Source organism: Triturus cristatus, chromosome 4_1 (genome assembly GCF_964204655.1).
Source record: "Triturus cristatus chromosome 4_1, aTriCri1.1, whole genome shotgun sequence".
In the NCBI taxonomy this organism is placed as follows: domain Eukaryota; kingdom Metazoa; phylum Chordata; class Amphibia; order Caudata; family Salamandridae; genus Triturus; species Triturus cristatus.
In genome coordinates, this window is record NC_140585.1 from 732,959,809 (window position 1) to 732,983,822 (window position 24,014).

A 24,014-nucleotide genomic window follows, 5' to 3' on the forward strand; every position below is an offset into this window, starting at 1 on the left:
GTCACTTGTGCTAAGGTCCGGTCTAAAACCGAACTGCTGTTCAGAAAGGACCTCCTTTTCCTCTGCCCACACTAAGTCTATTAAAGATCACCCTTCCCACTACTTTTATAACTGTACCCATCAAAGAAATGGGACGATAGCAATGAGTAGCTGCTCTTTCTGTAGTAGGTGATCTCTGTGTGTAGTCCTAATCATGTGAATAGTCCCACCCATGTGCATGGACCCCGGAGCAATCGAAATAGTCTCTTAAGTTGTCCTCCTCTGCAATGCTGCATAGACACTTAAGAGAAAATAAAGACAAATAATGCAGCCTGAAATAAACAAGGCTATTCTGGCCAGTACTTAATCCTGAAGTGAAAAAAGGATAGCCAGATAACACTTAAATTTAGACATTTTGCTAAGTTTCACACATAGAGAAACTCTAACAAAAATCCTTTGTCATGATAGAGGAAGGGTTGGACAGACAAGCCCCCATAGGCTGCCATTATGTGTCTGTAAAAAGATACCGTGCCTTTAAGGAACCCTCCAGAGACCCTCGGTATCCCATGATGCACAGCCACAGGCTAGTTACTTTCAGTTCTTTTTTCCGGCTCCTGCTAGCAGGACCCTGGAGCATTGAGCTCTACCTTTAGTGGTATATCGTCCAATATTTGAGCTTTTTTGAGAATTTGAGTGTTTCGCTCGACGTCTTTTGCTGTCTTTTTGGGTCAGTTTAGCCACCTTTTTCTTGTCAAAATACCATCTTTATTTGACAAGTGCCCAGAATGTGTCAGGAAGAAGGCTAAATCTGACTCTCACAGGGTTTGTTTACTCGGTCTTCTTTCAACTCATGTTCCTGACTCCTGTGTCCTCTGCAAGTCATTCTCCAGGAGGACCCTGCGTGACAGGGAGAAGATTCGTCTTCAGGGCCTGGAGCAGAGAAGACAACAGGCTGCAGGTGGGACAGCTGGGCATGGAGAGAGCCTTTCCTCTTCCACAACCCATGCGTCTGCCTCTGGGGGGCTCCCCAGTTGTAAGAAGGCTCAGAAACAACGCAGGTCCTGGTCGACGTCAAAGGCGTCGACGTCGAGGCCAGGTATGACTACCATATGCTCCCCTTCGACCCAGGGCTCTTGGTCCAAACGACGTCCAAGATCAACGTCGAGGGGGAAGCATGTCGAGACCTCAGACAATGTCGATTTCGAGGACTTCACAGACGTCGACACATCATCGCTGTTGTTCTGAGTCCAGGAGACATCGGCGCTCGAAGTTGAGGCGACACCACCGTTTAACGTAGACGCGCAGGTTACTGTCGACGAGAAGATAATCGCCGTCGAGGAGAAGGTCCCCGAGGAGAAGGTCGCCGATGAGAGGAAAGTCGACGTCGAGAAGGAGCTCGTCGTCGAAGCCTGTCACCCTCTGGTCAGCATCTCCACATCTGGGACTTTAAGGTCAAGACGGCATCGACGTTCACTATCCAGGGGCGCTGCCTCCAGAGCTTCCTCTTCGAGGCCTGCCCGCAAGCGGAGGAGGGTAATTCAAACTTCGGACTCGGAGTACTACAGGACCTACTCTCGAACCAGGTCACCGGAAGAAGCTCGGCCTGTGGCTCCTCGTCAGACGCCGCTACGGCCTAGGACGCCTACTCCTCCTCCACCGCATTCTCCTCCTCCACACCTGCCGCCGGCTGCTCCACCTATGCCAGTGGTCCCGGCGGTGCCAAGAAGGCCAAGATCTTGATCCCGGCCGAGACATCGCTCTCGTAGCTGGCACCGGTCTTCAACCAGATCACGCCATCATCGGCATGAGCGATCACGTTCAATGTATACTAGGGACACGGAGTCCTCTAGTGCAGGAAGATATTCACAGACTGTCGGATTCCCCACCTCCGAGGGTGTCACCGGTTGATGACATCACCACATTTCAGGAGGTCCTGGTAAGGGGAGCGGCGAAGCTGGGCATTGCACTGTCTGTGCCTACCCCATGCATGTCTGTGATCTTTGAGACGCTACAACGGAAGCAAATCTCTCATCCTCTGCTTCCTCTGGTACCCGGTTTGGAGGAACCGGCGGTGGAGTTGTTCCTGACACCTGCCTCAGTGAAGTCGGCTCCCTCGAGGCTTCAAAAGAAATACAGGCCCCCGGACTCGGACCCTGCATTCCTGCGGGTGGATCCCGCTCCGGATTCTGTCATAGTGGTGGCGGCGAAGAAGCAACACGCTACGGCCCCTTCGACCACAGTTCCACCGGACAAGGAAAGCCATAGACATTATTCCGCGGGGAGAACAGTCTGCAGCACTGCGGCCACTTCAATGAAGGCAGCGAGCTCGACGGCTCTCTTGGCCGGTATGACCGCTCCTCGTGGGAGTCCCTGCAACAGTTCGTGGAACTCCTGCCTAGAGACAAACGCGAGAACTTTCAGAAGGTTCTCTGAGGGTCTGATGGTCTCCAATCAGCTCATCAGTGCGGCTGCGGACACCTCTCTCCTGGCATCTCGTGGATATTGTCATGGTGTGACTCTGTGGCGCCATTCATGGTTGCGTCTCACCTCCCTGAAACTGGAGGCCCAGCAACGCATCGCTAACCTGCCCTTCTCGGGTTCCACCCTCTTTGGTTCCCTTGTGGATGAGGAAATGGCTCGTATGAAGGCGGAAGTTGAGACCCTCAAGGCTGTTGGCTTGGAGAAGCTGAAGGAACAGTGTAAGAGTTTCCGCCCCTTCCAACGACGATACTCTTCCCAGCAGTTCCGACGAGGACGTCAGGCTGGAAAACAGCAGCAGTTTAAGCGGCAGCCTTTTAAGAGACATCTGAGAGGCAGTGGCAACCAGCAGTCCACATCCGGGAACAAGGGCCCCTCTGGTTCTAAGCCCGGAGGGATTACTTTCCCCTCATCTGTTACCCACTCCGGTGGGGGGAAGCATTCAAAATTACCTGGCAGAGTGGAGAAAAATAGCTCAGGACATTTGGGTTGCTGAATATTGTTCGCAGTGGATACTGTCTACGTTTCATCAGTCCTTCTCCATCTATTCCACCAGTTTGTTCACAATACCTGTAGCGCGAACTTCAAGTGGAGGCTGTTACCCTGTTAAGAAAAAGGGCAATAGAACTGGTTCCTCCTCAAAGGGGATAAGGTCTATACTCCAGGTTCTTTCTGGTGCGCAAAAAGGACAAAAACGAATTCAGACCCATTCTAGATTTGCGGCAAGCAAACCAATGGATTCGCAGAGAAATTCTGGATGCTATCCCTGCACCAGATTTACCCTCCGCTACATCAAGGGGACTGGCTATGCGCCATAGACCTGCAAGACGCGTACTTCCATGTACCCATTGCAAGGAAGCATCGGATGTTCCTGCGGTTCCTAGTCGGCACGAATCATTACCAATATACAGTGCTTCCATTGGGCCTGAAGTCTGTGCCCAGGACTTTTTCAAAGTGCATGGCGGTGGTTGCAGCGCACCTGCGGAAGAACAAGGTGTTTGTCTATCCGTACCTGGACGACTGGTTGATCAAAGCGTCCACGTTTCAGGAAGCACAGCTACATTTCAACAGGACGGCTGTTCTGTTGAACCAGGTGGGCCTTCACATCAACATGGCAAAGTCTGTCTCTACTCCTGTTCAGTGTCTGCAGTACCTGGGAGCCTTCATCGATATACTCCAGGCAAGCGTGTGTCCTTAGGAGGAGCGACGCTTATCGATCCTTTGAAAGGCTCCGAATCTCATGGCCGTTCCTTCTGCGACGGTGAGGACGGTTTCCTCTCTCCTGGGTTCGATGGCCTCTTGCATCTTTCTCACTCCACATGCACGCCTCCACATGCGGCCTCTGCAGGAATGTCTGGATGATCAGTGGGACCAGAAACGAGGGAACTGGAAGGACAGGATCCAACTGTCACAACACGCCGTCCAGTCTCTGAAGTGGTGGTGTTCACAATCTCCTCAGAAGAATACCGTTCCACAAAGATACCGACTCAAACCATTGTGACGGATGCATCCCTCCATGGCTGGGGAGCGCATTCGGAACACCTTCAAATACAAGGGACGTGGTCCCAGACGGAGGCCACATATCACATCAATTTTCTGGAACTCCGAGCAGATCACTTGGCGCTGAAAGCCTTCCAGCCATCGTTCCACACCAGTTCCCTGCTTGTACAGACGGACAACACAACAACAATGTATTACCTCAACAAGCAGGGGACTCCAGATTGCGCACACTGTCTCGGGAGGCGCAGACTATCTGGCACTGGCTGCTGGCCAGGGGACTGACAATCACGGCGACTCATCTGCCAGGTGTACAGAATGCGCAGGCAGACGCACTTAGCGGGCTCATTCAAGAAAACCACAAATGGGTCTTAAACGACGAGGTGTTAAGGGGCATCTTCGCAAGGTGGGGCACTCCCGACATCGATCTGTTTGCCACCGCAGAAAACAGCAAATGCAGAGACTTCGCATCCAGGTTTTACCAACCAGGGACGCTGGGGAATGCACTGTGGATCAACTGGTCGAACTACTTTCTCTGCTTTTCCACCCATTCCTCTGCTCCCGGCAGTGTTGATCAAACTGTCCCGGGCCAGGATGATCCTCATTGCTCCGAAATGGCCTCGGCAGTGGTTCACCGACCTTCTACACCGGTCTCTCCTGCCGCATCTTCAATTTCCGTGTCGGCTGGACCTTCTCACGAAGTTTGGAGGGCAGATGGTGCATCCCAACCTCTTATCGTTGAGTTTGGCAGCAAGGCTTCTGAGCTAGTGCAGTATGGGCATTTAAATCTGCCTCAGAACTGCATGGAGATCTTAAGAGGCAAAAAGACAGTCTTCAAGGACTTCCTATGCATACAAATGGAAGAGATTCTGCATTTGGTGCACGTCTAAGGGTGCAGACCTTACATCCTGCAAGGAGGATGTCATCCTCCCATACTTACTGCATTTGGCTCAATCTGGCCTTAACTTTCACTCCATTAAGGTTCACCTAGCAGCTTTTACTGTGTATAGGAAATGCCCTTCACAAACTTCCTTTTTCCAAATCCCAGTCATCAAAGATTTTCTGGAAGGTTTGAAGAAGGTGTTTCCTCCCATTAGGCGTCCTTCGTCTCCGTGGGAGCTTAATGTGGTGCTGTCTAGACTAATGAGCCTTTTGAGCCTATTTATAAGGCTTCTCTACAGCATCTATGCTGGAAGGCAGCTTTCCTTGTAGCTATAACATTGGCTCGCAGGGTGAGTGAGATCCAAGCTCTTTGTTGCCAAGAGCCCTATACTGTGTTTCATGCATCTAAAGTTGTCATGAGAACTTACCGAAAGTTTCTTCTTAAGGTGGTGTCCGATTTCCATGTGAATGAGACGATCGTGTTGCCCACTTTTTTTTTTCATCATCCTTCCTTTATCCGGCGGAGAGGTCCCTTCATTCCCTTGATGTGAGAAGGGTGTTGAAATTCTACTTAGATAAGACTAAGGAGATTCGTAGATCGGATCAATTATTTGTTAATTATGGATTGGTCAGGACTGGTCTTGCTACCTCTAAACAGTCCATCTTTTGGTGGATTGTGTCCTGTATTCAACTATGTTACCAGAAAGCTAACAAGACTCTAGGGGGTAAGCCTAAGGCTCACTCTACCAGGGGTAAAACTGCTACAGCGGCTTTGCTGCGCAATGTCCCCATTGCAGACATCTGTAGGGCTGCCACTTGGAAGTCAGTTCATACCTTTGCTAAGCACTACTGCCTGGACACTGATGCCAGGGCAGATGCTCAGGTTGGGCAGGCTTCGCTGAGAAATTTATTTGCACAATAGTGGTTATGTCTGTTTCTTCCACCGCTGGGTCTGGTTTGTGGGGATGTGCTTGCCATTCTATTCACATGATTGACTATACACAGAGATCCCCTACTACAGAAGGAGTAGTTTCTTACCTGTAACTCCAGTTCTGTAATAGGGGTATCTCTGTTATAGTCATAAGCAACACGCCCTCCTCCCCGGTGGATGAAACAATAATATCCTGAATGCTACAGGCCTGGCTTTATACAACTTCAAAAAGAACTGAAAGTAACTGGCCTGTGGCTGTGCATCATGGGATACCGAGGGTCTCTGGAGGGTTGCTTAAAGGCACGGTATCCTTTTACAGACACATAATGGCAGCCTATGGGGGCTTGTTTGTCCAACCCTTCCTCTCTATCATGACAAAGGATTTTTGTGAAGGGGAGTTTCTCTGTGTGAAACTTAGCAAAATGTCTACATTTCAGTGTTATCTGGCTATCCTTTTTCACTTCAGTATGAAGTACAGGCCAGAGTAGCCTTGTTTATTTCAGGCTGCATTATTTGTCTTTATTTTCTCTTAAGTGTCTATGCAGGATTGCAGAAGAGGACAACTTAAGAGACTATTTCGATTGCTCCGGGGTCCACGCACATGGCCGGGACTATTCACATGATTATGACTATAACAAAGATACCTCTACTACAGAACTGGAGTTACAGGTAAGAAACTACTCCATCGCCCTTTATAAAGATGGGGGACGATGACCGAGGTGGACCAGGACTTTGGTGGACCCACCCTCATTTCAGCATTGATGCTGTGGGTCAGGCTTGGGGACCATAAAACTGAATCACTCAAAAGGATATCCCATCAGAGCCTGGCACCTTGTTTCTTGAAAGGCTCAGAATTGCTGGATTCACCTCCTCTATAACCACTGACTAGGTGGAAGCACACTTTAGACTTGCTGTTATTTTCAGTAGGGTATCATCCGCTAGATTATAAATGCTTTCTTGTTTTCAGTTTCTATTTTTGGTAAATTCTGTTTTTTTTTCAGTGTTTTCCAGTGATTTCAATACCTTAAACAGTGGTTATCCGTGGTTACACATTTTTGCACCATTAAAAACAAAGTGTTTTTCTTTTGTTTATGGAACTTTTGCTTTTATTATTGCTTGCTTTGTGCACTGACAGTGCATTGTATATAGACAGTGTACGTACAGTGTATACAAGGCCCTTGAAATGGTCTGACCCACTTCAGTCCCCATAGGCCTGGGCTTGAACCATGAGAACCTCATGACTTGGGGTGCCTCCACTTGAACCCTGCCTCATCTCCCTCATCTATACTACTTAAACTACGAACGTTCTAGTACCCCTGGAGTTCTCCAGCAAAACTTCATAATTTAAACTAACAGATGACACTGGAAACTAACAGCAGACACTCTTCAACATCCACTTCGGTGGCCATCTCGTAATGGTCTAACCCACCTCAGTTCCTATAGGCCTGGGCTTTAATCCAATGGAACCCTAGGACTGCAGTTGCCTTTGTCAGATGAGGTACGCCACCACCCTCCCCCTTGCGCCTACTGCACACTATGATTGCCTTTTAATCCACTGACAAGGTGGCTGGCCCCTGTGACTCCGTAGTTTCTCCCGGCGACAGCAAAAAGCTGGCCCATGTGATGCCGCAAGTACTCCTGGCAATGACAAAACCCACAACATGATGACTACCTTAGTGACCCTCCGGCAAAGTGACAGGCCCCTTTGACATCACAGCCACTCCTGGCCTAGATGCAACATTCCCTAAGGAACTCACTACTAGCAATGCTCTTTTATCTCATTTAGTTATCCACAGTGCCCTTGTCCAGACCTGACCTCTATCCAACCTATCCATTTCAAATCTTAGCACACACTATACTTAATCTCTCCCTCTCAGCACCCTATCCCTCTGTCTATAACCTCATATCCAGCAGGCTAAGATGGTATTCCCCTACCTCCCTTTATTTTGCGATCCAAACTAATGCTGATTCCATAGCTTTGAACTACGCTCAAAAAATAAAACCCTTGGCATGGCACTTGTGCAATATTGACCCAACTCTTGGAGCATCAATTATCCTCTAAACCTATGTAAGAATGCAAAAAACAAAATGGCAAACATAGTCTCCTGAAAAAGCTCCCAGAAATCCTAATAGCTGACACCTACCACAACGTGTCCAATGGCAATTCGAAAAACGACTTTCGTCTTTTATACCAGATGCCCCACTAAGTGGGAAAATGTATTCATTCACCACCTTAAAGTCACCAATTCTATCAAAATACCACATGGAACAAAACTCCAGGTCCCCCCTCCCCTATCTTTATAGGGGAAATCACAATTTCTATCTTCAGAACAGGCACCATTCTCATACAAACTTCAAACCCTCACCATGTTTGATCGACACTTCACGTCACTCCTCACCTCATTTACACCGCTGGGCCTCTGGTCCAAACTCATTCATCTCACCCCAGACCAACAGCCCAGAAACGTCCTGTGCCCCGCTCCCCCCCCCTAACTCGCCCTGCAATGCCCGATCATTTTCTTCACCCCTAATGATCGCACTGCCCCAAGTAGCACACTCTGCTCACAAATCTCCATGGGAACTACTTCAAAATGCTTATACTCCGGCCTGCAAACACACGGTCTCAAAACTCGCGGAAGCCAACCCAGAGCCAATCCGAGCAAGCTCAAACCACAGACATTCTATTACCAAACTATCTGAAGATGCCCCCCTCCTGACCAATACAGCTCTGACTCTGCTCAGTCAATTCGTCTCCCCCTTTCAACGTAGACCCAATTCTTCACACTCAAACTGTCCTCACTTCTTGGCCCAATGACAATGGCCACCCCCTAAGCAGAGTCTGCTCTCCTTCCCTCGAACCAGGGCTGCAGCGGTCCCACTGACTCCCAAAGTTAGTAATAACAATGATGCACTCACCCAATTCCTGAAACTAATGGAACAAAAACTCGACACCCTAACCATTTACATCATGCATCTTAGGCAAGACCTCTCTACCCTGACCAAGCCAACCCGCTAGCATCCTCTGAGTAGATACGAATCGTCACACCACACAGACTATCAACACAGCCCTGACTTTTGCGGATTCAGACACTGTCCTATTCACCTTTATGCAGATGTATTTGACATAATCATCCTTCCATACTCAACACAATCACCTAATGGTCTAGCCATTTCGAGGTTATGCTGCTACCCAACCCCAAAGCGACATATACCTACTCTGTTGCACGCTTTACTTTTATCCTCTGAGGATTTTGCCACCGCAAACAACCACCTACCACATTTAGGGAGAGGATGTAGCTTTACGGCTAGAGCGATCGACGTCGGACTTGGGAACCGGGTTCGAGTCTTGGCATTGACGTTCAACATCCTGTGATTCTTGGCAAATCACCTAATCTCCCCGTACCTAACAAAAATTAATGTGGTGATCTGTAACGAAAATAGTGCTCTTGTAAAGCGCTCTGATACCTGATGTTTCAAGTCTAGTTTGCGCTATATAAAACGCTATTAAAAAAATAAGACTAAGTGGCTAGTGTTATTTCATATATCGCCCGCCTTTAATAGGGTGTTCCCTTTTGTCTTCTCGATCAGACACTTGCCCACCTGCCCTCCCCTCTGTGTGAGGTTGTGTTTGACTTATTCTCCCCTGCATTCTCACACACCACAGGCTCTTCACATTCTATACTCTCAGTATACCATCACGGCTGTATAGCAATAATTACCTTTCCACAGACTTTATCCTAAGTCTCTAACTATGATCTATCACCACAAATTATACTCGCCTGCCACAACCACATAATTGCTGACAGCCATAGGTAGTTATTCCTATCTGCTGCCATTTCTCGTTTTCTGAACTTGGAGACCATTCATGCACAGATTCATACAGGATGCTCTGCTACAATGATGACTAGTGACCAATCCCCAAGTGTAATTGCCTTACTTTACAAGATTCTATTCATTTCCTTATTTGTAAGTTGCAAGAGTACAATATTGATGGTCCTTACTATTCTCAGCTGGGAGTTATGATTCAATTTTTTGATGTGATGCACAAATCTGTGCTTTTCCAGTTTCAATATTATAGGCCTCTGAAGTTTTTGGTAATGGTCTATGGTATTTTACTGTATTTGATGCTGTTCTTGCTGCCTTTTTGATGTTTACTTTACATTTATCTTCCCTGGAGTGGAGGGGGCACTGTCCCACTTGTTGAAGTCTCCTCCAGTGCTCTGTTCTGGAAACTTAATCTCTCAGAGATTTCCCTTTGTAGGTTTCATTTGCGGTTTTCTGTTCTGTACATTTTCTCTATCTCTGTGACCCTTCTAGTGTTTCCATCCTTTTTTTGTAGATATCCTCTTCCCACCCTTTCTAAGTTTGCCCCCTACATTGTAGCCATTTACTACAGTACCTCGGACATATGGGCAAGTGCCTACTTCACCCCAACTTCTAGGCATCACCATGTCAAACCCTCTATACTGCATATATGTTTCATGGCTACAATTAAAGAGATTTCCCTTAATACGAAGGACCTAAATCACCCGGTCAAGAGACTGAAATTAGCGATTATTGTAGTAAGGTAAAGGGCGACATATCTTTTTACAGGGAAACACTATCCATGAGCATCAGATGGGTGTATATCATCTTCTGCTCCAGGGCGTCTGTTAAAAAAAGTGAGTCATCTACGAGTACGCGTTGGACGTGTCAATGCGCGCTTCGTCAATACACGCTCCGTGACACGCTCATCATGGAATGGTTAAGTGAGCGGCTCCTAACGGTGAAACTGGAACACAGGTAACGCAGCTAGTTATGATTCAAGATGAACGGGGCTTAAGGAATCTGCACTAGCGAAAATGCGTATCCGTGCCACAATTTCCAACACCCTCAGCTGCCCCAGCGAAATGCTCACGATCAAACACCGTTTCTTTTTTTTTCATCAGAAGGCATTGAAGTTGCTACTCATAAAAGTAATTTACACCATAGCGTTAAACGCCATCTGTCCGTTCCGCTCTCCTCAGATTGAAATGGAAATAGCACTCACTCGAATGTAGTTCGTTGAACGGAGTTTCCTTTCTTGCAAAATCTACGATTTCGCTGAATCCTTGATCCTTATTCAAAACAAGACACAGGTCGGTGGGTCCCTCGAATTTCTTCAAATCGTCGCCAATAATTGTAGAAAGTAACGTTCCCAATGTTATTCAAGTAGATGAAATCCAACAGGCTTCATTAGTTGAAAGATGAGAATTTATTTTCGAGGTAAACAACCCACGACTATACAGGCACAAGTCACAGGTCTGAATGCTTACTTACAACTCCTATTCTAAACTCTAGAATCACTGACACTAAGACATTCTACTACTTAAAGGTACAAGTGAATTAAATGACTACTATGAATACTACATATAACATCTGGCCTTACAATAATAACCCCTGAACGGGATAATGAAAGCTGCTGGGTGATTACTATGCTGAAAAATGGTGAGATTGAGCTTTACACATTAAATATGTACGCTCCTAGTGCTGACAAATCCTAATTTTGGGAAATTTCTAACCTTGAAAATTGCCCTTATATCACACAATTCCTCTATTATTTGTGTTTGCGACTTTAATCATTCTAGAGATCCAATTATCGATACACTCCAACTCTAAATTTAGACCACCTACTGCACACAAGACCATGCTCAATCTTTGCTCTAGTCACAGACCTAATGATGTGTTAAGACTTCTTAATCCAGGTGCACATTACTTTACCTTCTTTTCTCCATCTCACCTCAGCCACTTATTAAGTGATTTCTTGCTGGTAGATACTAACCCTGCTACAGATGATTAGAGATGCAGCGATTTAAACCAGTAGTTTAAATCCGACTACGCCGCTATAACTTCCGAATTTCCTCTAATTGATTAAAAAAACAATTTTTGCTGTCTAAATTCAGAGCTCTTAGGAAACACTACTAAAGTAGAGCATATATCTAAAAACGTAGTTTTTCATTTGGGAGAATACAGTCGCGTCTCTTGTTACACTATGGGACACCTTCTCAATAAAGAAATCAATTTAACTGTAATACTATTTAAATGTAACCTAAACAATAAAATTGACACTTAGATAAGTTTAAACGGTTAAAATATGAATATAATAGTTATTAATAAACGTGTCTTTCTTTGGCTTCACACTCAATAGCCAGAAACTTCTCTACCGCAACAGGTAGGCCATTAGCAGCTTATTTAAAATGAGAAATAAGTAACTGATTACCATCATTAAAGATTCTGATTACTCCAACTCTAAAACCAAGGACGTCTCAAATGTTTTCAGAAATTTCAATACCGCTCTGTTCCTGCCTACTACCTCCCAATAAGAAAGACGTGCATTCAATTTCTTACTAGTAAACTGCGACCCAACGCAATCTCTGACACCGAGAAGTGCTCAATAGTCTCATTCAGAAAAATGGAAAAGCAGCTGCCTAACCACTCCACTGGCACACAACATTTCTGTTTCAACTCAAATCATATTAAATTGATGACATACGCTGATGACATTCTGATATTCTCTGAGAAAATCTAAACTAAAATCCTTTAAGTATTAAGGATGTTCTAGACGCTTGGTATCCCAAACACATTTCTTGGTGAGGCAGAATCAAGACAATAAAAATTATGGTTACACCCTTGTTCAACTTTGTTTCAAGTATGCTACACATCCGCCTGTCTATCAATTTCTCTCATTGATTGACCAAATTACTTCATTGCTCTTGAGGAAGAACAAAAAGCCCAGAATCTCAAATAAAACAATTACGATTAAACTATATGTATGGTGGATGCATACTCCCCCCAACTGAGGCTGCCTTCCTTGCTTCTCAGGATGCTCTGTAGCTTTTAGATAAATCTACCCCACATCCCTACTGGTACAAAATAGGGACAAAGCCATGTTTCACCCTACCATTGCATTTTGATCCTTTCATTGTCCAACTTTGAACCCTTGCACTAAAAAAAAAAAGAAATCCTCTCTGACACAACTAAGGTCATTTAAATCCTAGATAAGAGATTGTCCTCCCATATATCTCAAATTCCTACTTCTACATAATTGCAAAAATGAAAAATTGACATTCCCCCCTACTAAAGAGTGTTAGTGGGCAGAAAAGGGTATCTGTCTAATAAAAGACCTTTATTCAGCAGCCAGACTGTTTTAGTTCGCCGAACTTCAGCAATCCAATAATATATCTAATATGGATGTTTTCACTTTCCTAAAGTAAAAGGCAGTTATCAAAAGTACATAAGGACCCTGAAATGACTTCCTTATTTATGAAGTATGTGTCCTCTGGTCACACAGCTTCAAAGATTTATTTGTGAATAAACTTTCAGAAACCCAAATCTCTCTCTCTCTCCCCCCTACCTCCTAATTGGAATAAACACGTTGCTAACCTTGGCTTAACACCTTCAGACGAGGAAACGCGGGCTAACGTTTCTTCTACTACCCTAAGGCATAAAATGATGTCTTTACCTGCGCTAACGAGATTCTTTACTATGTATCTGGCACTCTGAAAACCAAGTAGATTAGCCAATTGTAACCTTAGTGACTCAGATCTGTGTTGTAATTGTTACAAGAAAACCAGAGATTTCAAACCTAGGTTTTTTAGTTGTAGATTGCTACGATCTTATTAGAAAACCGTGGAGGGGACATCTATTCAGCATCTTTGGGCAATACATTCCCTTAGATTTCATCACGGTTATATTAGGCCCATCAGCATCCCCGGCCCCTCCCAAACTCCCAAACGGAATATGAACTCTGAGCTGCTACTCACCGTTGCAGTCAAGCAGATCCTCATAGATTGGCAATCGGCCGCCCATATTTCTTTTCATACATGGTGGGCGTGGGTTGTGTATATTCGTAGTTCACATAAATAACAGTGCCCCATCAAATTGTCTACTACGTTCTCCACTAATATATGGAGCCCTTGGTGACCCTTTTCAGTGACATAGCGTCTTTCTTGTAGGATGCTCTTCATTTGTTTTCACTTACCTATGGGTTTGACCCTTTGAGTCTACTTCTGTGTTTTGCACTCACAACAATGTCCTCTCCTCACCCCCCCCCCCCCTTGCCCCTGTTATCCTTCTTTCCCCCTTTCCTCATGCTAGACTCCTTGCTAATGTTTCTCTCATCTCATTTCTCATGGGGTTATTGGTCCCCACAATTGTGTGTTTATTTTTGATTCCGTAGCTTTTATTGTTAACTGGTCTTTCTTGCCTTATCAAACGTAAATGTCATCCACTTTCACTGTATCTAGCAGAAGGCTATATTATGTTCATGTTCCAGAGGTTCTGATATGGATTTTTTTTTGTCCAATATTGTAAACACTTACCCCTCTAATATATTGAGTTTTTGTAACTCCCTTCCTTTCTGGGTTTTCTTCATTTCATAAGTTACCACTTGAAAATCTCAAACCATCAAAAAACTCACTTTCACAGAGGCCAGCAGTAGGGCTCAGGCATGGCCAGTTGGTGCTGGTCAGCTTGGCAGTTGCAAAGATGTGTCTGGGAGCTGCTTGTGTCCCTGTAGCTCACACCAGAGGTCAGCCAACTGACCCTTGGAGTCACTCTAGGTAGCATGGATTGAGGCAAACATGCCTTCCAGTAGCAGGGCAGTCCTAAATCTTCCGCAGGTCCAGTATTCTGATGAGAGGTTCTGAAGGTGCCACTTTAATACCTGGTGCCAGCCTTTGTGTGGGGGGTTTGAGGGGGGAATTTCCTGATCTAACTTATAAACGGGTTCTGGTCGGTTCTTTGCCTGGTTCCCAACCGCCTATGGTGACAAAGGCAGGCCTAGTGTCAGGTTACTTTGTGTGTGTGTGTGCTGCAAGCAGGACCTTTTGAATGTATTATGGGCAGGGTACAGCACCTCACCAGTGATCCTGTCATTCACACCAAGGTTTCTTTTGTTTCACTGCCTGCAACAATACACTACTCACAACAGCAGAGCCCTTCAGTCATGCACTGGCAAAAAGGCACATTTGATTTGGGCAGAAACATACCAGCATGATCAATTCATTTGAGTGTAAACATTGTTTCGCTATCTGCACCCAATCTGAACTTAAATTTAACAAGGTAACCCAGTGTTAGTCTATGGGAGAGATAACCTTACAACAGTGAAAAGACGTTGGGAGTTTTTCCACTGCAAGGAAATGTAAAACTCCAACCCAAATGTCCTACATTTTAAATTATATGCACCCTGTGCTGTGGGCCTTTAGGGCCTAACTTATAGGTAGCTTATTAGTATTAAAAAGGAAGGAGTAGTTCCAGCAAAATGTTGATTTTTGCGAGGTCGAAATGGCAGATTAGAACTACACTACAGGCTAGAGTGGCGGGCCTGAGAACAGTTTTAAAAGGCTACTTAAGTGGGTGGCACAGAGTTGCATTTAATGTACAAGTCCTGAGTGCATGTAAGTTCCTAGTATATGGTACTACAGGTAAATTAAATGTACCAATCAGGTGTACCCCACCACTTTACCACTGATTTGCTAGGGAAAGTGCATAGAGTACTAAAAGCCAACAAAAACAAGTTTAGCATAGCAGAGGAAGGCAAAATCTGTGGTGACCAGAGCCAGGTCAAACAATGTGCAAATCATTTAATTATTTTAAAAAAAAATTGTTCCCACCCCTTCAAACACCCCCCCACAAGTTTTCACTCGACTATAAAAGATTCCATATTGCGCTGGCATTCAGGGAAGTATGACTAGCCCTAAATGCTTCTTTTCCTAACATCAAAGATCGCCTAATTTAAACATGTATCCTAGTTTGCTTTGAAGAAAAGAACAGAGTTGCAAATTTTCCATCACGGATTACTGAGACTGGGCCTCTGTTTGACAGTATAGCACTTACCTTGCCTCAACAATTACCGTGCACACTGAGCAGAGACCAAGTGGCTTGCCGTGAATGTGAGTTTGACAACAAACAGCTAGCCTTGATTTGATTGAGTGATCCAGATGTAGATCCCTTAGCGATGCAGCAGAGCTCCAAAAATACCCTTACCGTGCTACCAGTTGGTGGTATCCTGGTACTGTGAACAATTTTTAAGATCACATTCCTATCCTTTCCCCACCTGCACAGTAAAATAATCATAGTTGGTCTGGTGTCAGCTAGTCAGCACTGGTTTATGGTCCAGTACGTTCCTTTTCTGTGGCAGCCACCAAACTCTGGAACTCCTTGCCTCCTTCCATTTCCAAGGCTGACTCTTTTCCGGTCTTCAGGAAACTTTCGAAAACTTGGCTATTTGCTTCTTAGCTGGATGTTGCCACTTCTCCCTTCTCCCCTGTCCGCTCAGCGCCTTGACACCTGCGGGTATAAGTGCGCTTCATAAATATTATCCTTTCCTGTAGAAAATGTCAGTGAACAAACCAATCACTTTCAAAGTGCATTGTTGCACCAACCCAGCCTCATTGAAGCTGCCTGCGTAGCTGCTGAGGATATAGTTTGGTTCTGTAGACCACAGAGCTGCAGGCAATGTTGGAAAGTTCAAGAGGGGTCAATCCACAGTGGACTCCTCACCGTTCTTCTTTGGGTGTCTGCTGTCCCACGGAGGTCTTGGTTCCTGGGTGAATTTCTGGCAGGTCTCCCAGGCTTTGAAGACTCCGCAGCTGCAGGACAAGTCATCTTTTGGCGCAATTGTCAAAGTCAGCAGGCGGACAGGGTTGGCACCACGTCAGTTGCTGGGTCTTCAGTCCATAGTCTTTTTTTCAGGTCTGCAGGATCTGATTTTCTGGTTCCAGGTCCTCCCATAAATCCTGAATTTAGGAGCGTTAGGGGAGTGTAGGGTAGTAGCCAATGGGCTATTAACCACTGTAATCACTACATGATTCATGTGGGAAGTGAGCATAACCCTGTCCAAGAATGCCGAAGTTAACCATCACCAAAATGGCTTTCTCTGAAAAGTTGTGTTCACTTCAAGTTAGGCCACCTTAGGGGTGGTACTAGCCTGGGGGTGGGCACGTCTACCTGAGTAGCTAATTTTCCCGCCTGTCCAGGTGCCAAGGGGCTCTGGACAAAGAGGGTTGGCTTCCTCTCCTGTGAGGGAGCCAGACTTGCATTTCAAAGGTGGCAGCTCCTTTGAAGCTCTCCTCTTAGAATGCTAATCAGCAGGTCATCCTGTGGCAGGGGGTGTGAACACCCTCTTCCCCGGTAGGCTTTGTTTCTGACTGCCTAAGAGCAAAGGCCGTCACTCTGGGAAGTTAGAAACTTGTCTTGGATAGGAGGCTGGCAGAGACCAGTCAGCCAACGCACCAGAGGCTGGTAGGTTTTCAGGGGGGCCCCTCTAAGGTGCCCTCTGTGTGCATGTATTGACATATTCACTACTGGAATCTGGGTTGGTTTGAGAATACAAGATGTTTGATACCAAACATCTCTATTTTCAGCGAAGTCATCATGTAGCTGGAGAACTCGTTTTTACCAGTGTCAAGCACAAGTTTTGAAATGGCTTCCTTGTTCACTTGTACTAATACTTGGCAGTAATGGAACTGACCAGCACGGGGGCCTACCTACTCCTGCAGATATGTCCTTGCGTGTAATACAAGGCACCCTGCCTTAGTGCTGTAAGGCCTGCTGTATGGGTGACTTACAAAGATTACATGTAGTGTTAGGGGGGCATGGCACACAGGGATGTGTCATGTCGTGTTTTATTTTTTGTCTGCACGAAAACACGTAGCCTGCAGCCCTTAGGGACCCTTTTTAGAACCTCAGGCCCTAGATACCAGGGGTAACATTTACCAGGGACTTCTAGAGAGTGTTAAAGATATTTCCAATTGGGGAAACAATTGTACAGTTTTTGGAAAAGATCACTGGCACTCAGGACATGGTTAGCAGGAACCCAGTGCACTTCAGTCAAAGTTGCATCAAATATCGGGCAAAAAGAAGGGAGCTACTGCAACAAAAACCCAGTTTCCTACAGTGTGTCAACACTGCAAAATGAAGTTATAGTCCTACTTTCAAAGGAGAGGGATTAGGTGATGCTATGGAAACTTGCCAACTAAGGTGAACTTCATACCTGCCATCTTTTACTATGTCTGCATTGCCTGGTAGTTTTAAATCAAGCTTGTAAAGCTATAAAAGTATTCCTGGAAAACTGTAGTTAAAGGTCAGGTCAAGTATTTTGTTTCTTTATAGACCTTTTTCTGTGCCATAGTCTCACTGTGAAGATCGTGCAACTGTAGTATGCTATGTGAGTAAAGCTCCCTAATGAAATTCTGTGAGAAATGTTCATCAGGGAAGGGGGGGGGGGGGATTTAAAAAAAAAAAACTATTCATAATGTGGATCAGACAAATGATGAAATGTGGTAAACACAACAATGAAAGTGACTGGTGAGCAATAAATAGAATTATCAATATTGACTAGAATTAATGCTGTAGTATTTATGTAACCCTCCTTTTGATAACTTTAATAGTTTGTAAGTGGCACAGGGTGGGGCATGAGATGGTGGCACCTCTGCAGCAATTTGTATGGTATCAGCTACAGCTTTGAAGACATGTATAATCGAAAATACCAAACTGGATCTGGCAAAATTGTTCCTTTGGCCATTGCCACTTTTTCAGATGTATGTCTTTGATATATTACTTGTTGTCAATGGACTTTATGCAGATAACTATTTTTGGCTTTTATTACAGATCTCCTGAGCAAGCCAATGAGTCCTCACCGAAATCCCTCAGAGACCGTGTTCAAAAATCTATGGATGGAAAAAAAGAAAAGGTAAATTTGTCCTCCCTCTTTGGAGTAATATTAGAATAAAGTGTGAGGAAAAAGGGAGTCTGAGGTTTTAAAGTACTCTTCATTGAAGCTTCTGTGTATTAAAAATGATCAAGGGGTGTATTGCGCAAAAAGAACTGATCTTTCAGAAGTGGTGTTCTTATTTCAGTTGAGTCCTTTTTTTTGGACTGTGCGCTGCTGCATTGTGATAATGGCATCAGAGGAGCTTCACAGCCTTGCAGTGGCTCCGCAAGCTGCTTGGTGTTCTGCAAGTGGACATGCCTTCATTCGGTTCAAAAACTTTATTTCGATCACTTTAGATCAGGGGTACTCATAGTACGGCCCGCGGGCCGCCTGCGGCCCGGCAAGCCTTTCTTGGCGGCCCGCGGACCTTGCAGACATCGTACTGGTGTTTTTTGGTTTTTTTAACAGTGTCCGCAAACAGACTCTGCTCTGTGGGGGCCGGGCGATTCAAGCGATAGTCCGAGTGGAGCTGCTGGGGCGCTAAGAGGTGAAATACAACAAAGCCTCGTTATCATGCAAATGGTCTCTTAAAGACCTGTGAAGTACTCTGGTGGGGCTGTGTGTGTGCCCTGGAAGGGAAGCTGCCTCAGCTGCCACACAAGCGTAGGGTGGAGGGGGTAGAGGTGACAAAGAATGACAAGAGAACAGCAGGGTGTGAGAGTCGGGTAAGGGGGCAGAGGGTGACAGAGGGCAGTAGGGAGAGACAGAAACAGACAGAGATAGAGACTAACCGAGACAGGGACGGATAGAGACAGATAGGCAGAGACAGACCGAGAGGCAAAGAGACAGACGGAGAGGGAGGGCGAGAGAGAGAGACGGAGAGAGATGGGGAGGGAGACGGGGAGAGGGAGGGAGACGGGGAGAGGGAGGGAGACGGGGAGAGGGAGGGAGAGAGGGAGAGGGAGGGAGAGAGGGAGACGGGGAGAGGGAGGGAGACGGGGAGAGGGAGGGAGACGGGGAGAGGGAGGGAGACGGGGAGAGGGAGGGAGACGGGGAGAGGGAGGGAGACGGGGAGAGGGAGGGAGACGGGGAGAGGGAGGGAGACGGGGAGAGGGAGGGAGACGGGGAGAGGGAGGGAGACGGGGAGAGAGGGAGGGAGACGGGGAGAGAGGGAGGGAGACGGGGAGAGGGAGAGGGAGACGGGGAGAGGGAGAGGGAGGGAGACGGGGAGAGGGAGAGGGAGGGAGACGGGGAGAGGGAGGGAGACGGGGAGAGGGAGGGAGACGGGGAGAGGGAGAGGGAGGGAGACGGGGAGAGGGAGAGGGAGGGAGACGGGGAGAGGGAGGGAGACGGGGAGAGGGAGGGAGACGGGGAGAGGGAGGGAGACGGGGAGAGGGAGGGAGACGGGGAGAGGGAGGGAGACGGGGAGAGGGAGGGAGACGGGGAGAGGGAGGGAGACGGGGAGAGGGAGGGAGACGGGGAGAGGGAGAGGGAGGGAGACGGGGAGAGGGGGAGGGAGACGGGGAGAGGGGGAGGGAGACGGGGAGAGGGGGGGAGAGGGAGAGGGAGGGAGACGGAGGGAGATGGAGGGAGACGGGGAGAGGGAGGGAGAGGGAGGGAGACTGGGAGAGAGAGGGAGGGAGGGAGACTGGGAGAGGGAGGGAGGGAGACTGGGAGAGAGAGGGAGGGAGGGAGACTGGGAGAGAGAGGGAGGGAGGGAGACTGGGAGAGGGAGGGAGGGAGACTGGGAGAGGGAGGGAGGGAGACTGGGAGAGGGAGGGAGGGAGACTGGGAGAGGGAGGGAGGGAGACTGGGAGAGGGAGGGAGGGAGACTGGGAGAGGGAGGGAGGGAGACTGGGAGACGGAGGGAGGGAGGGAGACGGGGAGAGGGAGGGAGGGAGACGGGGAGAGGGGGGGAGAGGGAGACGGGGAGAGGGAGGGAGGGAGACTGGGAGAGGGAGGGAGGGAGACTGGGAGAGGGAGGGAGGGAGACGGGGAGAGGGAGGGAGGGAGACGGGGAGAGGGAGGGAGGGAGACGGGGAGAGGGGGGGAGAGGGAGACGGGGAGAGGGAGGGAGACTGGGAGAGGGAGGGAGACTGGGAGAGGGAGGGAGACTGGGAGACGGGGAGAGGGAGGGAGGGAGACGGGGAGAGGGAGGGAGACTGGGAGACGGGGAGAGGGAGGGAGACTGGGAGACGGGGAGAGGGAGGGAGACGGGGAGAGGGAGGGAGACTGGGAGACGGGGAGAGGGAGGGAGACGAGGGAGGGAGACTGGGAGACGGGGAGAGGGAGGGAGACTGGGAGACGGGGAGAGGGAGGGAGACTGGGAGACGGGGAGAGGGAGGGAGACGGGGAGAGGGAGGGAGGGAGACTGGGAGAGGGAGGGAGGGAGACTGGGAGAGGGAGGGAGGGAGACTGGGAGAGGGAGGGAGGGAGACGGGGAGAGGGAGGGAGGGAGACGGGGAGAGGGAGGGAGACTGGGAGAGGGAGGGAGACTGGGAGACGGGGAGAGGGAGGGAGACGGGGAGACGGAGGGAGACGGGGAGACGGGGAGAGGGAGGGAGACGGGGAGACGGGGAGAGGGAGGGAGACTGGGAGACGGGGAGAGGGAGGGAGACTGGGAGACGGGGAGAGGGAGGGAGACTGGGAGACGGGGAGAGGGAGGGAGACTGGGAGACGGGGAGAGGGAGGGAGACTGGGAGACGGGGAGAGGGAGGGAGGGAGACTGGGAGAGGGAGGGAGGGAGACTGGGAGAGGGAGGGAGGGAGACTGGGAGAGGGAGGGAGGGAGGGAGGGAGACGGGGAGAGGGAGGGAGGGAGGGAGACGGGGAGAGGGAGGGAGGGAGGGAGACGGGGAGAGGGAGGGAGGGAGACTGGGAGAGGGAGGGAGGGAGACTGGGAGAGGGAGGGAGGGAGACTGGGAGAGGGAGGGAGGGGGACGGGGAGAGGGAGGGAGACTGGGAGAGGGAGGGAGACTGGGAGACGGGGAGAGGGAGGGAGGGAGACGGGGAGAGGGAGGGAGACTGGGAGACGGGGAGAGGGAGGGAGACTGGGAGACGGGGAGAGGGAGGGAGACGGGGAGACGGGGAGAGGGAGGGAGACGGGGAGAGGGAGGGAGACTGGGAGACGGGGAGAGGGAGGGAGACTGGGAGACGGGGAGAGGGAGGGAGGGAGACTGGGAGACGGGGAGAGGGAGGGAGACTGGGAGACGGGGAGAGGGAGGGAGACTGGGAGACGGGGAGAGGGAGGGAGACTGGGAGACGGAGAGAGGGAGGGAGACTGGGAGACGGGGAGAGGGAGGGAGGGAGACTGGGAGAGGGAGGGAGGGAGACTGGGGGAGGGAGGGAGACTGGGAGAGGGAGGGAGGGAGACTGGGAGAGGGAGGGAGGGAGACGGGGAGAGGGAGGGAGGGAGACGGGGAGAGGGAGGGAGGGAGACGGGGAGAGGGAGGGAGGGAGACGGGGAGAGGGAGGGAGGGAGACGGGGAGAGGGAGGGAGGGAGACGGGGAGAGGGAGGGAGACGGGGAGAGGGAGGGAGACTGGGAGAGGGAGGGAGACTGGGAGACGGGGAGAGGGAGGGAGGGAGACGGGGAGAGGGAGGGAGACTGGGAGACGGGGAGAGGGAGGGAGACTGGGAGACGGGGAGAGGGAGGGAGACGGGGAGAGGGAGGGAGACTGGGAGACGGGGAGAGGGAGGGAGACTGGGAGACGGGGAGAGGGAGGGAGACTGGGAGACGGGGAGAGGGAGGGAGACTGGGAGACGGGGAGAGGGAGGGAGGGAGACTGGGAGAGGGAGGGAGGGAGACTGGGGGAGGGAGGGAGGGAGGGAGGGAGACGGGGAGAGGGAGGGAGGGAGACGGGGAGAGGGAGGGAGACGGGGAGAGGGAGGGAGACTGGGAGAGGGAGGGAGGGAGACTGGGAGAGGGAGGGAGGGAGACTGGGAGAGGGAGGGAGGGAGACTGGGAGAGGGAGGGAGGGAGACGGGGAGAGGGAGGGAGACGGGGAGAGGGAGGGAGACGGGGAGAGGGAGGGAGACGGGGAGAGGGAGGGAGACGGGGAGAGGGAGGGAGACGGGGAGAGGGAGGGAGACTGGGAGAGGGAGGGAGACTGGGAGACGGGGAGAGGGAGGGAGACTGGGAGACGGGGAGAGGGAGGGAGACTGGCAGACGGGGAGAGGGAGGGAGGGAGACTGGGAGAGGGAGGGAGGGAGACTGGGAGAGGGAGGGAGGGAGGGAGGGAGACGGGGAGAGGGAGGGAGGGAGGGAGACGGGGAGAGGGAGGGAGGGAGACGGGGAGAGGGAGGGAGACTGGGAGAGGGAGGGAGGGAGACTGGGAGAGGGAGGGAGGGAGGGAGACTGGGAGAGGGAGGGAGGGAGACGGGGAGAGGGAGGGAGGGAGACGGGGAGAGGGAGGGAGGGAGACGGGGAGAGGGAGGGAGGGAGACGGGGAGAGGGAGGGAGACGGGGAGAGGGAGGGAGACGGGGAGAGGGAGGGAGACGGGGAGAGGGAGGGAGACGGGGAGAGGGAGGGAGACTGGGAGAGGGAGGGAGACTGGGAGAGGGAGGGAGACGGGGAGACGGGGAGAGGGAGGGAGACGGGGAGAGGGAGGGAGACTGGGAGACGGGGAGAGGGAGGGAGACGGGGAGAGGGAGGGAGACTGGGAGACGGGGAGAGGGAGGGAGACTGGGAGACGGGGAGAGGGAGGGAGACTGGGAGACGGGGAGAGGGAGGGAGACTGGGAGACGGGGAGAGGGAGGGAGACTGGGAGACGGGGAGAGGGAGGGAGGGAGACTGGGAGAGGGAGGGAGGGAGACTGGGAGAGGGAGGGAGGGAGACTGGGAGAGGGAGGGAGGGAGACTGGGAGAGGGAGGGAGGGAGGGAGACGGAGAGGGAGGGAGGGAGGGAGACGGGGAGAGGGAGGGAGGGAGGGAGACGGGGAGAGGGAGGGAGGGAGACGGGGAGAGGGAGGGAGGGAGACGGGGAGAGGGAGGGAGGGAGACGGGGAGAGGGAGGGAGACGGGGAGAGGGAGGGAGACGGGGAGAGGGAGGGAGACGGGGAGAGGGAGGGAGACGGGGAGAGGGAGGGAGACGGGGAGAGGGAGGGAGAGGGAGGGAGACTGGGAGACGGGGAGAGGGAGGGAGACGGAGACGGGGAGAGGGAGGGAGACTGGGAGACGGGGAGAGGGAGGGAGACGGGGAGAGGGAGGGAGACGGAGGGAGACTGGGAGACGGGGAGAGGGAGGGAGACGGGGAGAGGGAGGGAGACGGAGGGAGACGGGGAGAGGGAGGGAGACGGGGGGAGACGGGGAGAGGGAGGGAGACGGGGAGAGGGGGGGAGAGGGAGGGAGACGGGGAGAGGGGGGGAGAGGGAGGGAGACGGGGAGAGGGAGAGGGAGGGAGACGGGGAGAGGGAGGGAGACAGGGAGAGGGAGGGAGACGGGGAGAGGGAGGGAGACGGGGAGAGGGAGGGAGACGGGGAGGGAGAGGGAGGGAGACGGGGAGAGAGGGAGGGAGACGGGGAGAGAGGGAGGGAGACGGGGAGAGGGAGGGAGACGGGGAGAGGGAGGGAGACGT

The 24,014-nt window shown here is 50.5% G+C and overlaps 1 protein-coding gene across 3 annotated transcripts in view; it reads left to right on the forward strand.

Moving 5' to 3' along the window:
* The window catches only part of PARPBP (PARP1 binding protein), a 226,949-nt gene that overhangs the window by 197,470 nt on the left and 5,465 nt on the right, over positions 1 to 24,014 (forward strand). For all 3 annotated transcript variants that reach the window (XM_085653228.1, XM_085653230.1, XM_085653229.1), the window contains exon 9: positions 18,398 to 18,479. In XM_085653228.1, coding sequence (XP_085509354.1) covers positions 18,398 to 18,479 — 82 coding nt within the window. The remainder of the gene's footprint in view (positions 1 to 18,397; positions 18,480 to 24,014) is intronic.